At 38.3% G+C, this 15203-nt stretch overlaps 1 protein-coding gene across 1 annotated transcript; it reads right to left on the bottom strand.

Annotated features, from left to right (window-relative positions):
• Positions 1-2800: 2800 nt before the first annotated feature.
• On the bottom strand, positions 2801-14429 carry gnl1 (guanine nucleotide binding protein-like 1). Its single transcript, XM_056380238.1, has 12 exons — positions 14226-14429; positions 12544-12691; positions 11903-12039; positions 11629-11780; positions 9504-9575; positions 8444-8636; positions 8137-8235; positions 7849-8031; positions 7192-7370; positions 6655-6841; positions 5371-5511; positions 2801-5260 (listed from the first exon to the last, which is right to left on the bottom strand). The coding sequence occupies exons 1-12, from the start codon at positions 14296-14298 to the stop codon at positions 4989-4991; spliced, it is 1836 nt and encodes a 611-aa protein (XP_056236213.1). The 5' UTR covers positions 14299-14429; the 3' UTR covers positions 2801-4988.
• Between the last annotated feature and the right edge of the window lie 774 nt (positions 14430-15203).

Here is a 15203-nt window from a genome sequence, read left to right on the forward strand (position 1 = left end):
TTACTCTGACAAGGGGATTGGATAGGTGTCGAGTATGAATAATTATACAAACACTGTCAATCCAATCATCCCACGATAACACTGAAATAGAGCACTCAGATGGGCCATAAATCTCTGTGTTTCAAATGTTCAACAGATGACTCTGGAAATCATTTTATTAGAAGCTGGTTCAGGTGACAATTTATTCCATATGCTTCACAGTTAATAAAAGCAGTGACGCAGTGGACAACACTCTGAGTTATGTTTTATTGCTCAAGTCACTCTCTTCCTCCCAAGCATATCCTGTTTTATTAAATGTAGTCATGTAAGACACACAGTGGAATGAAACTGAAAATTGGAGGTGCTTTGATAAACAAACACGATTAGAATAGAAGCAGACTCACAACTTATTCCTCTGCAGCACCTTTTCAAGTGATCAGACGCCTCTTTAGAGGACAAATAAATCACATACAGTACATTCCAAGTACTTTCTTAAAATGAAATATGGGATTCTTCAAACATCGTCTTTCAAGATGATTTATGGCATTGCAGAAGCTAATAGCTTTTAATATCGGACTATTCATGTATTCATCTTCCACATCTCCTATACAGTTTGGAATCTACCCCATAATACATTAACAATAAAATCTTGTCATTACAGAGCTAATAGTTGTGTCTCCACATGCACAAATATTTTGAAATAATTAGTTTAACATGTCAAGAAGTCATGTTTAGCTCAAGCTTGCTAATGAGTTGAATTATTCCTTAATGATTTTGTGGTTGGGTACATTTTACTTCATTTCATGCTATCTGCTTCGATATCGCCCATCTGTAAATTCACCAATTAAGTAGTTTGGGAGGATTTTTAATTAGATGTGTGTAGAGTGCAGCTGATTGTTGCAATCAGTAAATCTCATCATTGTAATTATCTGTCTTTGGTACTAATAAAAGGAAGTCCCCTAACTTATTACAATACAACTTTAGCCATAAAGCTCTAACATGTCCATGAGAATAAATTTATGCCTGTGTCTATTTGGCATTCAGGCAGGATGCAAGTGTAATTAGTCTGACAAAGCTCATCTAAACATGTCCAAGCTGTCCACTTGATCACAAACCTCCCGTCAAGTTTCGTCAAATCAATTAAAGGAGGAGATCACACATCATCTCTTCTTGGTTTAATGATGTACATTTGAAATTAGGGAGTTGCTTGACGAGTGCTGTGCGAGTGACTTTTTCAACAAGATTAGTTCGAAACCTGGTACATGGCTGGACCGTGGCGTAGGTTATTTGCATTCTGCCAAGTGTCAGCTGTTTTCAGGCCTTTATCTGTTTGCTTCTCTCCTACTCCCTGTGCTCATGTAGTGTTTTAATACAACCAAATTTCCAATAAAGCTGTTCTTATTTACCTTATATGTTTTTCTGCTCCTGTTAGACAAAGGAACAATGAAATAGTGACTGAAACACGGCCCATTGTGCTGCTGCTCTGCACTGATAAAATCCTGATTTTAAAACCACAATGTTTTCTGACAAACATTCACAGTTAAAGATAACATCTGTGCTGTGGCATTGGCTCTATTTAATCACAAAATTATAACTCAGAGAGACAAAGTTAGAAGAGATAGAATATCAGGATGTTTTCAGCTTACAGTCTATGGTGTTCACATAAAGTCCTCTTTAAATGAACCAAACTCAGTCCTGTTAAAGTGGACCAACAGAAACGAGTTCTTCTTGCAGTGCATTTTAATTTGAAAGAGGACCCAGTTCTCTTTATGGTCAACTTCAGCTCTGAAGGAGCCTCAGTCCTCTTTCTGTTCACAGTCCTCTACTGCAGCAAAGCTTCCATAGGGAGACATCTAGCTTAGTTAACTAAAGCTACTTAGAAAAGATAGTTCAAGCTACTTTGTAAAATGAGAAAATTGACAATGTACATGTGATATGATATTCCAACAAATAAAATAGTACAAAAAAGTCAAATGTCAGCTAAAAATGCTGCTCAGTTAAGTTAATTGCAAAAGGTACCTACTTGTTCATCGGTCATACATTAACAAACACTAAAAAGAAATTAAAAAACACCCCACTATTCATGGGAAACTACAAGGATTGTCAGTTTGGTTTTGTATACAACTGCCTAAGAAAGGCCATGGGTATTCTTCAGGCTGAGACCCGGGAGGTTTATCCATGATGACATTGTCACTGTGTGAACACTGAGCAACGCCTGCCCTCTGCTTTTGCACATGCACTACACAAAGGTCAAGAGTGTGGTGGTGACTGCCTAACAAATGCATTGCCTTGGAATGCCTTCACAGTGGCCAAGGCTGGTCAAAGGGGATTCAATTATAGTAGAGAGACAATGGTAAAATAAAGAAAATCATTCTATTCCTTTGATGGCCCAAGATCGTTTGTGGTTTCATAGAACATTGTGTATATATACACATAATGTCTATATATAGGTCTACAATATATACTCAAAGTGCACTTTGAGATGTTGTCTCAGCATTCACTTCAAATGCAACACTGCAGGCTGTAAACGAACGCCTAATAGAAACTGTTTGAAGCAATTCATTTTGAAAGAGCAATGTTCATATGGGGAAACTTGAACTCAGTCACGAGGCATTCGGGTGTCCAGTGGTAGAATTGTGATCAGTCAGTCACGTTAATAGTAAAAATAAAATGTGGAGAGATTGTCCTTGAAACATCTTTCCCTGACTATATATTTTATAATCTCCATGCATTATCTCATTATCATTACATCATCATCATAAAAAGCAAATATTGCAAAGATATCATTAAACACAATAAGAACCCACTTACAAACACCAAGATGGTTTAGAGGAATATTTTCTTTTATTGCAGAAAGCAGTCCAGTTCGTCATTAGGCATACTAGGAATGAAATGAGGAATGCAGCAAATAGCCTGAACACACCTCAAGCCTTCACACCACATTCTCTAGATAACGCCAGTTTGAATATTTCCAATAAACAAAAATCCACATCAACACAGCAAAAAGTCTGCTGTCTCCAACATCATGGTAGTGTTGAGTAACTGCTTCACATTGTACCAATGGTAGAAATGACTGCATGTGGCTGCAGTGTGATGCATTACATGGTAACACAGCACTGTGCTGTAGAGTTCCCTCAGTGAACACATGAAGCAGCACACAATAATACAGCACTCAGGATTGTAGCGGGGCCATCACACACACAGAGAGAGAGAAAGAAAGGTAGAGTGAAAGAGAGAGAGAGAGAGAGTTAGATCGAGAGAGAGAGTGAAAGAGAGAGGTAGAGAGAGAGAGAGAGAGATAGAGAGAGAGACTGGTCAGACAGCTGCCAGTTTTCTAGTTTCAAGAGAAAGTTATATAAAAAAAAGTGTTGACCAAGAATAAGGAATGTCTGTAGCAGGTGTTTTAACAGCATCACAGGACCAGATTTTGAATTTGAACACTGTAGTAATTATATTTCATAAAACCAACAACATTGCAAAGATGGAGTGTGTAATGTTATTTATAATGAAGGACAGATGGGAGCTGTAGAGACCAGTCTCTCTTTCTGTGTGGTTAAAGAAACAGTTCTGACATTTTCGTAAAGATACTTTATCACTTTCTTGACGAGAGTCAGATGAGAAGATCGATACCTCTCTCATATGGCACAGCCAGCAGCCAGTTAGCTTAGCTTAGCACAAAGACTGGAAACGGGCCTGGCTCTGTCCAAAGGTAACAAACTCAGACTACCAGTACCTCTAATGCTCAGTCAGGTGAAGTAACTACCTGGGCTCTCCACTGTTAGCCTGGCACCAAGAAATAATGCAACAATTACCCTGCTGTAAATCCACAGTGTGTAATATTTACACTTCAGTTTTTGCACATCTTAAACAAACAAAATATAATAATAATAGTTATCTTTGGAGGTGCTGGTAGAGCCAGCTAAGCTAAACTAACCTTCTCCTGTCTCCAACTTCATATTTGCCGTACAGATGTGAGTGGCATCAATCTTCTCATCTAATTCTTGGCAAGAAAGCCAATAAACATATGTGCAAATATGTCAAACTATACCTATAACTGATTTTTAAGCAGTCTCAAATGGCTCAGTTCCACTGTGCTGCCATTAGCATTAAAACTTGAATGACTGTAGCCAAATCCTACTCTAAATACTTTAGCTCTCCATCAGCATCTAAGGATAATTTTTGCAGTAGTTAAAACACTACAGGTTAAATTCTTGAAACAGCCTATTCCAGCAATACAGGATTCAACACCCCTTTCCCTCCCCCAATCCCAGAAATTTTCTGAAATGTATTGTTGACTGTGTAGAATCACACCTGATAAAATACCACTCTCGATACAGGATCATCTAAATAATAACCAAGTTCAGACAAATGAACCTCTAACAGAATCGTAATACTCGTAACTGAAAAACTGTGTGAAGAAATATTGGTTTTATCGCTCATATCACGTCCCACACCCAAACCAAAGTTGAGACATACTATGGTCTATAAGAAGATTTAGAGTTGTGGTCTTAAATCTCAAGCTGCTCTGTGAGCCAAAAGGCTGCTCCAGTGAATGACATCATATCGACAGTGCATCTGATTTGTTTTTTCAACCTTTCCTGAACTTTGGCATCTCAGCTGTGAGGTCACTTATCAATAAAGAGATTGAAAACCAGTTGGTTGATTATTCCAGGCTTAGGGAAGTAACTTGTTCATTTGTCTTTGAGAACTACATGCAAAAAGAAAGATTAAATCAAACCAAACCAAATCCATTCCTAGAAGCAACATTAAAGAACAAGCGGAGCAGAGGCACAACATGGAATACATGAATATGCTCTGTATATTATTGGGAGAAGAAGATGGGGGGAATTCATTAGAATAGATCATGTTCATGTACAGAGAAGCAAGTGATATGAGGAGTCGATACGCAGAAGGAAAGCAAGTTTTGGCAAATAAAAGGAATGAAAAGTGCACTGGGGAAAAGTCAGGGAAGAGAAACAACTTATTCCTGCTCATCTTTCCCTCTGTTATCACTCACACTCATTTTCCCGGAGGACATTGTACATGTTAACGGTGAAGCCAGATGGCTTATCGTCCTTCCGTCTTGGATGTCCAAACCCCTCATCTTCATCATCCCCATCTCCGTCCTCATCATCATCTGCATCCCTGTCTCTCTCCTCCTCTGGCTCGGTACTGGACTCTCCGTCCTCCTCATCGTCCCTCTCTCCTGTCCCTTCCTCCTCTGTCGTCCGTCCTTGTAGAGCCATAATCTCTGGCAAATCCGGGTGATTTTCCCAATGCTCTGTAGACCATACATAATCCCAAAAACAAATTAATTCTACCCACCTGCAGCTGCAACTTTTCAAAAACACTTGTAGCTGAAATTATTAGTCATGGAGGAGACTCTTTTACCTCTGAGGCAGCTGTAGCCAGGTGGTCTGAGGCAAAGGCACAATCTGCCATCAATTGCCAACCGCAGGAGACTATTAGCAGCACGATAAACATCGTTGCGAGCTGCTTTTGCTGTCTTATATCCTCTCCTCTCTGCCCAGGCTTAAGAACACAAACAGATATGGAAGAGAGGGGTCTTGGTGACACTATAACACATCATGGTATTAGCCATAAATAAAAGAAACATCTGGCTTGTCTGGCTTATTCCTTTGTGCAATGGATATCCGCTCTTCTCCAAAAACCATTAAAAACCCATCAATGACATGTTTTTCATTAAAACGAACATGGGTATTTTTTTTAAAGATTATTTTTTCTGGCATTTTTCAGCTTTTTTGTGTGTGTGTGACAGCAGAGATACACAGGAAAGTCAAGGGAGAGAGAGCGAATGACATCCAGTAAAGAGCCTCAACCCCGAACGCTGCAGCAAGGACTCAGCTTAAGTACATGGTACGTGCTCTACCAGGTAATCAACCTGGGTACGCAAAAAAATACAGTATTTACTCCTGTTTGATTAACATTTGCTCAAAACTACCCAGCTGTTTTAGCGAAATGATTTATCCCTTTTATGATCGAAACAATGAAATCATACATACTGAACATAAATATGAATGCAACACTTTTGTTTTTACTCACCATTTTTCGTGAGTTTAAATAAAGATCTAAGAATTTAGAGTGGCCTTTTATTATGAACAGCCCAAGGCACACCTGTGCAATAATCACCCTGTGTAATCAGCATCTGGTTACACCTGTCAGGTGGATGGATTGTCTTGGTAAAGGAGAAATGCTCACTAACATAAAATATAAGAGAAATAAACCCTCTGTGTTTGTAGAAAAAAATCTAAGATCATTCATTTCAACTCATGAAAAATGGGAGTGAAAACAAAAGTGTTGCATTTATATTTTTGTTCAGTATATTTGTAACTCAGTTCTGAACATTAACAGCGCTGCTAGGAATAAATGAGCTTGGGGCTGAGGGCTACAGAAAGGCTAGGGATTTCAGAAACCATTGAGAGACAGACTAAAATAGCATTGTTGGTTTTAGTTTTTCGATGGGATTAGTTAAAAATAAGAAAGAAGAAAGAATAACACCAGATGTTGATATACTGTATTACAATCAATAATGGGCCATGACATGGGTGCTGGTAAGTAGTGGTAAAGTGGGTGAGCTACTGTGCAACCATGATTCCCAAAGTCTTACAAACTCACACAATATTAAATGCTTGGTGTCACTGCAAATTGTCTTACCCTCACACACATCCCACGCAGTCCAGCTAAACTCTTCAGACCTCTGGTTTCTGTTATGGGGTTCATTCTCCATCAAACTGGGATGTTGGAGCTTCAGCACAGAGAGGAACGCAGTCCTCTCGCACAGATAACCAACTGAGCTGTAGGGCTCCTGCAGCTGAGACACTGGGTAGATGCCAGCAAGAATCTACAGAACATAAAAATAAAGTCAAAGGTTAAAAAAACAAACAAAAAAAAAACAAGCAAGAGAAGAAAAAGCTCAATGAAAAAAAACAAACAAACAAAGTCAGGTACAAAATCATGATTGAAAATGGCAAGATAGTATCAAAAAAACAGCTTGAAAAGTTGAACAACCATCACAACAAACAACCCTTGAGTTTTTGAAACACATCAAGTGGGAATGTATAAAATCAATAAGTCATTTTCCCAGAGCTGTGTGAATGTGCTGTTCAACACAGTTAAGGTTCCACTGAGCCTAAACAGCCGAGTAAACTCAAAATCACATCTGCTCTCTAGTACACAAAAGTGAGTTTGTACCTGTAACTGTTTGTTGACACGCGAGGGAAAGACCAGTCCAGGGCAGTCGCAGAGTTTCACTGTTGGGGTGAGGTAGTAGGTCTGGAAGTATTTGGTGTGGCCTGGGGTTCGAGACACGCTCACCACCTTCCTCCCAACCAGGCTGTTTATAACAGATGACTTACCAACATTTGGAAAGCCTGAGAAAACAGGACGAGTTTATGATCAGTCTTTAATATCTACAAATTATGATCTTCGTTCAGTTTTTCAGCCTTGAACTACAGTATATTTCAGACAAGAAGATGTAGGTTTATTTACTTCATATAGAGACGTTTTTCATATGTCAAAGACATTTGGTCTGTCCATTATAGTCGAGCAAGAATACTTTTTACTCTTAGAATATCTCATTGAAGCACTGTGGATTTTAAACAGGGTGACATATCCAACAAGTGTAATAAGAGATAGCATGGACCCTGTTGTTCTCCATCACAGTAAAATAGAGAGACAGAGAGGCTTTATCTTATTACTCTTGGTAAATCTTGGGATTGCTTGAGATTGTGATGTAATTATCTGGTGTTACCAAAAACTGGTAAGATCTTCTTTGGATTTGTTTTAAGGATTTGTTCAGTCAACCTGTCTACACAGCTCCATTTCTCTGCCAACACAGACGTATCATACCTATACAGCCCAATGTGAGAACCCCATCTTTGTAGAGCTCCTGTGATAGGCTGCTCATCTCCATAGCACTGTCACTTTGATGCTCCATCAGAACCGACTCCACTCCGTCATCTGCACGTTCCCCACCAAATCTCTCTGCAACAGCATCTCTCTGGATCTTCTGCTCCCAGCTGGACAAGTCAACTGTGAAGAAACAAGAGATAACACAAATGTGGACATCTTAATGTGGCCTGTGCTTTTACAATGGTTTTATTATGTAAGTATGCTAGATGAAGAGCAGACACACACCTCTCCCTGTTGTGATATCCTGACAGGCCTTCAGGATATCTATAGGACCTCCAGCATGACTCCAGTTAGCCTTCTTCCTCATCCTCTTCTTCTGGAGCACTACAAGCCAGCACAGAGAGATAGTTATTCTTATTGTAACAAGAGCTGTGAACACAGCAGGCTATTCTGGTGATATTGCTCTGAAAAACGTTCAGTGAGTTTCAGTTACATTTCAATTTCCCTGTCCTTCTGATATCATATTATTATAAGTGTCACTATCCACCAAAATCCACCATTTTTTCTCTTCCCCCATTCTCCCTCTCCTCACCTGTGCTGTAGGGCTGTCCAGGGTGGGAGGTGAAGCAGACTATTTGCAGGTGCGGGAATTGAGAGGTCATGTAGTGTTTCCAGGCAATCACCAGTGGGGGAGGACACAGGTCGGCTTTGTTCAACACCAGGACCACCTGCTTCTGTAGCTCTCCTGTGATGTAGTGGTACACAGCTGGAGGGAACTGCAGCACCTAGCCAGTGGTTAACATGAGGACACACCTTGTTAAATTAATAATAATGGCCTATTCAACAAATAAACCACAAATCATTGAGTTGTGCTGTTTTTAAATTTGCAATGAAACTGGAAACTCTAAATAGAGAAAGTGAATTAGTGAATGAATGAAGTATATCTGGAATGAAAGTTAGAAATAAAGTATGTCAGAAGCAGATGTCTTATAATTAGATCCTGAGAAGTGGGTTTCATTTTCATTTTCAATCATGAGCCTTAAGTCACACTGTCACACAATGCACAGAGTAGAAAGTTAAATACAACCATTTTCCCTCACTTCATCAGCAAGATCACAACAATGTATTTAAGATCTTATGAGAAACTAATGAAGGGGAAACAAATGGCCAGTCTGAAATCCTCTGAGAGACTGAGCTACTGATTGGAACTTCATATTTATCCGAACATAAAATATAACCCTATAATTTGTTGTCAAACATTAAGCTCAGACCTAGTAACATTTGTCTATTAAGCTGAGGTAATAGGTTGGATAATGTTATCTATTTTTATTTTTCTTTGCCTTCAATCTACCTCAATGTTCAGTAAAAGCTGTCCTTAACCTTTTCTATCTTGTCAATTTTACTTTTATTTTGTCTTGACACATTCCAGGATACAGCATTATACAAGTGTCGTCCTAGTATAAGAAGAAAGTCTCTTCAATTATTTTTGATGACCAAATTGTCACCAAAAATACATAACAATTTTTAAAATGTGTCAGGTAAATGAAGTGATACAGAATAGACACCAGATCAGTTATTGAGATGAATCTTGAAAGTGTCTCCATCTAGTGGCCTGATCCACTCTGCAGGCTTCTGCTAACAACATCACTTACCGGATGCCTGATGTCCACAATGAGCAGAATGACATCGGACATCTCCAACACTCTCCATAACTGCCTCCATGTCTAAAACAAAGGAAAAAAACAGTGCGAAGTATGGTTAGGTATAATATTGTAAAGTAAATAGAATATCTATGAATTTAGGTTATCTCTCTTTCTCTGCATTAGACTTTTATTAGGAAAGAATGGGAAAAAATTAGGATATTTAAAATTATTTTAATTAATATTGATTATTCTATTTTGCACGGTGGTGCAGTGGTTAGCGCTGTCGCCTCACAGCAAGAAGGTTCCGGGTTCGAGTCCCGGCTCGGCCGTGGGATCTTTCTGTGTGGAGTTTGCATGTTCTCCTCGTGCAAGTGTGGGTTCTCTCCGGGTACTCCGGCTTCCTCCCACAGTCCAAAGACATGCAAAATGGGGACTAGGCTAATTGGATACTCTAAATTGACCATAGGTGTGGCTGTGAGTGTGAATGCTTGTCTGTCTCTATGTGTTTGCCCTGCGATGGACTGGCGACCTGTCCAGGGCGTACCCCGCTTCTCGCCCGAAAAGATGCTGGGATAGGCTCCAGCCCCCCCCGCGACCCTAGTAGAGGATAAGCGGTAGAAAATGAATGAATATTCTATTTTATGCGAGTCTCAGTTTTGATGCTATGAAACCAATATCCAGTCACAGAGGCAAAACAACATGTTCAAACAAGCAGCTTATTCATATGTTTTTTTCTACTGCTTTGATCCTCAGCACCATTTAAATAGACATCATCTCTAGATTAATGAGAGTCACTTATTACACCACTAGCTGCTACAGCCCTGCTTCTGCTGTGATGTGCCTCCTGAGCTCAACCCACGCTTTGAAATTAAATGATCTGCTGGGTTTTTAATTTTGAAAAACTGTGTTACCATTTTCACAGTCTGAGCAATAACACAGCATGTAGGTAATATATGATGATGATATGATGACTTTGTTGCCAGAAGGTAAAAGACAACATGCAGGTATGTCATACAATACTCCTCACACAATGCTCTTCACAGATCGCTACGTGATGTAACTTTACCAGCATGAAGTATTCAGTTTAAGAATGAATCCTGGATTATACAGTGGATAACAGCCTCAACAGTTCTATTTTTAGGTGAAAGTGGCAAAGAACGTTTCAAGGATAATTATCAGTTACAGGCAAACCATCTTGCACAGGAAAGGTGCTGGCAAATGAGTAGTTTGCTGCACTACATTCTGATGTCAGTGTGAACTTTTTGCCAACAAAAACCTGGTCCTTATATAACAAACGTGGTTCTTTGACTACATGCTAAACCTAATAGTCTCAGCCGAAAAAAATCAAAATTATATTAAGGACAGAGAGCGTCAAAAGCTAGTGTGTGCACTGACGAACTGTAATATTGCCTGATCCTGGTACACTAGAAAACCAGGTTTGGTCTGACTTGTTATGACCTAAAATTTTTATCATAGTATTCCTTGTTGTTTGTTTTTTTATGGCGATGGTAATATATCGTCGTATTAAAAGGGATACTCTTCTCAAAACATGATTCTACCTTTTTTCACTCTATTGGCAATATAAGAGTACACATCTTATGAAAGAAAACATTATTTATAAAAAAAAAAAAAAAAAAAAAAAAAAAAAAAAGTGTTTACTGACTCAAAAATAGGAATGAAAATGAGTTATATTCTTGGCCTACGTTTTGGGAGGAGTAGCCTGCCCCATAATGTACAGTGCATTCAGAAAGTATTCAGACCCCTTCATTTGTTTTCACATTTTGTTATGTTGCAGCCTTGGGCTAAAATAAAAATAATAATTTTTTCCCATCATCAAGCTTCAGTCAATGCCCTATAACGACAAAGCAAAAATATAATTTTAGAAATTTTTGGTAATTTATTAAAAAGGAAAAACTGAAATACCACATTTACATAAGTATTCAGACCCTTAGCTATGACACTTAAAATTTAGCTCTGGTGCCTCCCATTTCTTTTGATCATCTTTGAGATGTTTCTACACCTTGATTGGAGTCCACCTATGCTAAATTGAGCTGATTCAGCTGACATACCTGTCTTTATAAAGGTGTCACAGCTGACAATGCATATCAGTGCAAAGACTTGTTAACTTAGTTACCTCTAGATTGTGTTCAAAGTGGCTGAGAGAGCCAAGTGGGTTTCTGGAGTGAAGATCATCCAGGTATTCTCTGTACGACTTCTCCTCTTTCCTCAACAGGTTCTCTCGTGTCATTTCATAATTCCAGGACGGCCGTCGTGGGAAACCAAGACCTGGCAGTGGATAATCAAGTTTCAGTGTGACAAGCAGTGACCCACTCCATTAATTTACTCCGTTCATCTGTTTGGCTTATTTTGAGACTGTCATGTGGAAAGCATTAAAGAAACAGCCAGACCTTTCTCTGAGGGATAGATGTCGTTGATGCTGACTTCAAGTTCTTTGTCTGAGACTGGCTGCAACACATTCTCTCTGGCCATCTTCTTCCTCTTTTCCACCTCCTCTTTACTCTCTTTCTCAAAGTGCAGTCGGAACCTGAAGAGAGGAGTAAGAAGGAGGTATTAAGAGGGTTACTTTGTCAGACTGTGCTTTGCTATATCTTAAAAGTGATGATTTAGTATAAATTTTGCTCATTTACTTTTATTTAGATAAGACTAAATAGATTGTACATAAGACCACTGACGTTATACAACATGGGCTTCACTACAGCCTAAGTAATCAAGTAATCTAGATATAGGCCATTTCAAATAAAGTAAAGTCACTAAAATACAGTGTTGAAAAGCAGGCCTACTTTTCGTTTATTATCTGCATGCTCTAACATATTGCTCCAATTAATTAGCATAAGGTAGCCATTTTCTCCTAATTCAAGTGTACTGCTAGTGCTCCAGGCAATGCATTTTAAGTTTCTATAAATGACAAATGACAGACACTCTGTACAAAATCTGCATTAATCTCAGCAGAATCTTAGATCATTGACAATATCATCCTTTTAATTTAAGTCAATCAAAGTGAGCATTAGCAATGATACTGACAACTCACCTGTTGGGGTCATATCTACCTTCTCTGCCGAAGGGCTGCTGGTTTATTCTCCTAATATCAGTGGTCTCACTGTCAGAGGTATCTGACTGTCGCTCTCCTCCTCGCTCCACACTGGCATTGCGACTACTAGGGCCAGAACCTGTGTCACCTGGAAGTCAGGTGCAAAAGTCAGGAATCACAGTCAAACACAGGCATACAATATGATTAGTGAATTAATTGATTGGATTAATCTGCACCTATTTTGATCATCAAATAATTGTTTTCATAATTTTTTAAGCAAAAATGCCAACATTTACTGGTTTCTGCTTGAAATGCTCTTGCTCAAATGTGAGTGTTTGATGCTTTTCTTTGTTGTACATGATAGTAAAGTGATTATCTTTGGGTTTTACACCGACAACATTCAAGACATTTGAAGAGATTACCTTGGACTCTGGAAAATTTTAACAGGCATTTTTCAGTACTTTATTGACATTTCATTGATTAATCTACAATGAAAATAGTTCTTAGTTGCAGCCGTAATATAATGTCTCTAATCAGGTGTCTTAAACCACGTCCCCATCTAGGAAGTGTGGCAATTTCACAAGGTTAAATACTAACAAATGAAATGAACAGCAAAATGCTTTTAATACAGAAACTAAGAGGTACTTGTTTCAAATTATTCTGACATTTTACTAATTTGATGATAAGTATACACTGACTCTACAGTGGCCTCCTGCACTTATGAAATAATTAACCACCATGTACAGATGATTTGATCTTGCTTTTAATAACAGGGTTTTTTTAAATACACATTCTGTCAGAATTTTATACTTCTTAAAATGAAAATCATAATCCAAAATGATTTTAAATAATCTTAAATATATGTATCTTAAGACGTTTGTGTTGGACAATGTGAGAAGAAAATCCTTGATTAACACTGCTTGTTTGAGACTACAGGCCTGTATTTAAAAATTGATCATTGTCTTGCAAATTATGGTATGACTGAACTCAGAAATACAGAAATAAATTTTTGAAATGTAATAACTACTCCTTGGTGAGGTACACAGTCTGTACAGTCTACATTTTTTTGAATATCAAAATGATATTCTGATGAATGTTCTAAATTTGGTGGCAATTAAGGCAAGTCAAAATTACTTGTATGGCACATTGCACACATTAGGGCAATTCAAAGTGCTTTACACAATGCATTAAAAACAGAAAAAAGTAAGAACAGAAAAGAGCAGCAACAGCATAAGTACATTCAAATGGAAAACCCACAGGCACGCTGGAAATCATTTAACCATCACATTATCACTATTGAGTGCTGTCTGACATTAACCTCTGGGTAACAGTACATTGCCCCACAGCCTCACTTTGTTAAGGACCAAAAATCATACAAACATGTAATTTCTCATGCTTCTGTAACAAACAAGATTGTACTGTTGTGTCGTGCCTTATACACTGGTCAAGTTCGAGGGCAAGTTGTCACACTACTTGTTATCACAGCTAGCTAACACAAAACATACAGGTTTATTTTACAGGCTAAGTGCCCTTAAGGTTTACATGAGAATTTTACTCAACACTACACAGACTCACAGACAAGCAAACAGTTTGCTGCTGAACTACGTTTAGTTAGCTGTGGTGCAAGAGCCGTTAGCTAACTGCTAACGCTAGCATGGCACGCTAACGGCAAATGTAGTTACCTCTCTTTCTCTCCCGTTTCACTTGCAGCTGTTTCTTCTTCTGTTTGTTGCTAAATGGCTTTTTCCGGGGCATATTTAAAACAAGCTGGTTAATATATATATATAAACTGTGTCTTGCTGTCTGAAGCGTGTCACACAGCTTTCTTTTTGACCGTATTTACATGGGTGAAGTTTCTCGACTCCTACACTTTAAAGTGACGCCATATCCACTGCAGACTGCAGAGAATGGTGGGCGAAACCAAGTGATAGTGTTCACAAACTGCCCGAGCTTACATCAGTGTGGCTTTATTCGATTGCCCTATTTAGAGTTGGCTTTCCGACGACTAAACAGTCTCAATACGAGTATCATTACAGACATTAAGTGTGAAAATGTTGGTTTATCTGACAGTAAACCCCCCCCCCCCCGCTTTAATGGTACTGCCCACTTTTGTAAACACCTCACACATTTGCACATTCCTGCAGGGCAGACATGCTTGAAACAACAAATATACCTGGATGCTATAGAGCATCATTAAATACAGTATCATTAAGACCTTTATGCATAATTCAATCAGCATGGTGTTTTCAGGTGTCTCAAAAATCCTCTAAATAGTTTTTAACAAAAATAAAATGTATTTAAATGTAATGAATATACAGCTGAAAAAATGTATTAATTGATCAATACATTAATAGACAGAGAGTTAATCAACTACTATTTTGATAACTTGTTAATTATTTAAGTAATTTTTGTGAGTCAAAATACCCAAAAATATGTATTTATTGTGGCTTCTCAAATGTCAATATTTGCTATTGAATGTTTCTGTGTTTGGACTCTGTCAGAAAAAACAAGCCCTTTAATATGTCAACTCAAGCTATGGGAAATTGTGATGGGAATTTTCACTATTTTCTGACATTTTATGGACTGATTAATCAATTAATTGAGAAAATAATTAATGGATAAAACATTTTTGTCACATCCTTAAATTAATGTCCCTTCAT

Source organism: Seriola aureovittata, chromosome 7, assembly GCF_021018895.1.
Source record: "Seriola aureovittata isolate HTS-2021-v1 ecotype China chromosome 7, ASM2101889v1, whole genome shotgun sequence".
NCBI classification, from domain to species: domain Eukaryota; kingdom Metazoa; phylum Chordata; class Actinopteri; order Carangiformes; family Carangidae; genus Seriola; species Seriola aureovittata.